The sequence below is a fragment of the Chroicocephalus ridibundus genome, unplaced genomic scaffold (assembly GCF_963924245.1).
Source record: "Chroicocephalus ridibundus unplaced genomic scaffold, bChrRid1.1 SCAFFOLD_98, whole genome shotgun sequence".
NCBI lineage: Eukaryota > Metazoa > Chordata > Aves > Charadriiformes > Laridae > Chroicocephalus > Chroicocephalus ridibundus.
The window spans coordinates 316125-318605 of record NW_026961319.1 but is presented as its reverse complement, the minus strand read 5'-3'; the positions used below and the strand labels follow the sequence as shown (position 1 = coordinate 318605).

The window sequence follows — 2481 nt, the reverse complement described above, 5'->3', positions numbered from 1 at the left end:
TGTAGGGACCACTCATGCAACCTTCACATCAGATCAGCCACAGAGTGGGAAAAGGATGGGGCCAGTTGTGTTGCTCATGGTCGTGTAAGTGCTGCTGTTGGTGGGTCGCTGTAAAGGTGCTGGTGCCCTTTGGAGTTGGTCTGTGTCGGGTTGCCTGTGTCCATCTTGTTTCCTTGCAGATACCTGGACTTAATGCTTTCCCTTTGGGTGACTCCACTTTGGGCGATCGCTCGCTTTGTGAGGCTCCAGTCACTGACCACCCCAGGTGCACACTGTCCGTGCCTATCTCGCAGGCTCTCCAGGCACCTCCAGATCCTTCTCCTGGAGTACGTCCTCTGCCCTGTCGCACGCTGGGACACTGCACTGTGACAGTATCTCAGTGACCATTCACCATCTCCACCGTCAATAGGCAACAACAGATGAGTCCTAAGTCCAACCCTTCTTCCCTAACACCTTCCAATATGACAACGAGCTTTTTACTCGGGCCCTTTTGGGGTGAAACATCGGGGCCTGTTCCTGATATCAGCTTTGGAAGAACAGCCAAAACTTGAGGAACTGCACAGGGAAGATGTCACAGTATTAGAGAGACGTTACAGAAGTGGCAGCTCTCAAATTGTGTTAGAAAAAGATTTATACAGGTTTCAGGCGATAGAGAGAGATGGGTTCATGTCTCAGGAGAGTGAGCTAAATACAAACAATTATTTAAAAACGTAATAACCATAAACAACATTACAGGAAATGCTAGCAAAAAAAAAAAAAACACAAAAAAGAAGAAAAAACAATAAACAGTGTACAGGCCTGCACTGGGATACCATAGATGTCATTTGTGGACAGTGATGGAAAATTTATCAACATTGACAAACATCGAATAAATGACTTTCCTAATGGACTCCTTGAGCTCCTTGTTCCTCATGCTGTAGATGAGGGGGTTCACTGCTGGAGGAACCACTGAGTACAGTACAGCCACCACCAGATCGAGAACTGGGGAGGAGATGGAGGGGGGCTTCAGGTGAGAAAATAAGCCAGTGCTGATAAAGATGGAGACCACGGCCAGGTGAGGGAGGCACGTGGAGAAGGCTTTGTGCCGTCCCTGCTCAGAGGGGATCCTCAGCACGGCCCTGAAGATCTGCACATAGGACAGCACGATGAAAATAAAACATCCAAAAACTAACAAAGCACTTAATATAAGAAGGCCAAGTTCCCTCAGGTAGGAGTGTGAGCAGGAGAGCTTGAGGATCTGGGGGATCTCACAGAAGAACTGGTCCACAGCATTGCCCTGGCAGAGGGGCAGGGAAAATGTACTGGCCGTGTGCAGCAGAGCATAGAGAAACCCACTGCCCCAGGCAGCTGCTGCCATGTGGACACAAGCTCTGCTGCCCATCAGGGTCCCGTAGTGCAGGGGTTTGCAGATGGCAACATAGCGGTCATAGGACATGACAGTGAGAAGGGCACACTCTGTGGCAAGGAAGAAGACAAACAGAAAAAGCTGGGCAGCACATCCTGTGTAGGATATAGCCCTGTTGTCCCAGAGGGAATTGGCCATGGCTTTGGGGACAGTGGTGGACAGGGATCCAAGGTCGAGGAAGGCGAGGTTGAGGAGGAAGAAGTACATGGGGGTGTGGAGGCGGTGGTCACAGGCGATGGCGGTGATGATGAGGCCGTTGGCCAGGAGGGCAGCCAGGTAGATGCCCAGGAAGAGCCCGAAGTGCAAGAGCTGCAGCTCCCGTGTGTCTGCGAATGCCAGGAGGAGGAACTGGCTGATGGAGCTGCCGTTGGACATTTGTTCCGCTCTGGGCATGGGGGACTGTTGAAAGAGGGAAAGACCTTGGCAAGTTAAGGCAGACTTCTTTGACCCCATCTCATTCTGTTTCCAAAAAGATCTCCGCAAAAGGACTTCTCTTCCTTTGGAATAATTTCATTCAGCTCCTTTTTGTGAGATCAAGTTTGTGCTGCTGAGGGCACTTTCTTTGCAGGGGCAGAAGTCCTTCTCTTTCCCATTGCCTTTAGCATGAACACTGCTGAGCCCTGAGGGACAAAAGGGCTCTCTGTGCCCCAGTGCAGAGTCAGGAGAGCTGCTCTGCACACCAGTGACCTGCTGGGCACCACCCAGGTGTCCTGTCCTTACACCTCTCTTTCTTGGACAATGGTCTCCCTGACAATGTACTTGAAGATGAAAATGGCCTTTTGTGGGTGTTAAAGTGTCCATTTTTAAAGTCGGTTTCTCCCATCTGGTTTCTCTTTCCCTGTGCAGCCGAGCAGAGAGGGATGCAGCCGGGTGGAGTGGCTCTCTGCTGCCTGGAGCTGCCCCTGCCAGGAGCTGCTTCTCTGTGCCCAGGTCTCCTCCCTCTCCCTGCTCCCACAGCCCATCCCACCCGCTGGGGGCCCAGCTCTGCCCTGCAGACCCCTCCTGGCAGCAGGGCACTGCCCAGGGCCATCTCCCTCTTTGTGGCTCCTCAGGAGGAGATGAGAGAAAGCCTGATG

General features: G+C 52.1%; 1 protein-coding gene across 1 annotated transcript; it reads right to left on the bottom strand.

Moving 5' to 3' along the window:
* Nucleotides 1–820: 820 nt before the first annotated feature.
* LOC134509334 (olfactory receptor 14A16-like) lies at nt 821–1780 on the bottom strand. Its single transcript, XM_063321813.1, has one exon. It carries the CDS (start codon nt 1778–1780, stop codon nt 821–823), a length of 960 nt encoding a protein of 319 aa, XP_063177883.1.
* Nucleotides 1781–2481: the final 701 nt, after the last annotated feature.

What these genes read in the sequence shown, in the direction of transcription:
- LOC134509334 (XM_063321813.1), bottom strand. Translation starts at nt 1,780, where the DNA reads ATGTCCAACGGCAGCTCCATCAGCCAGTTCCTCCTCCTGGCATTCGCA.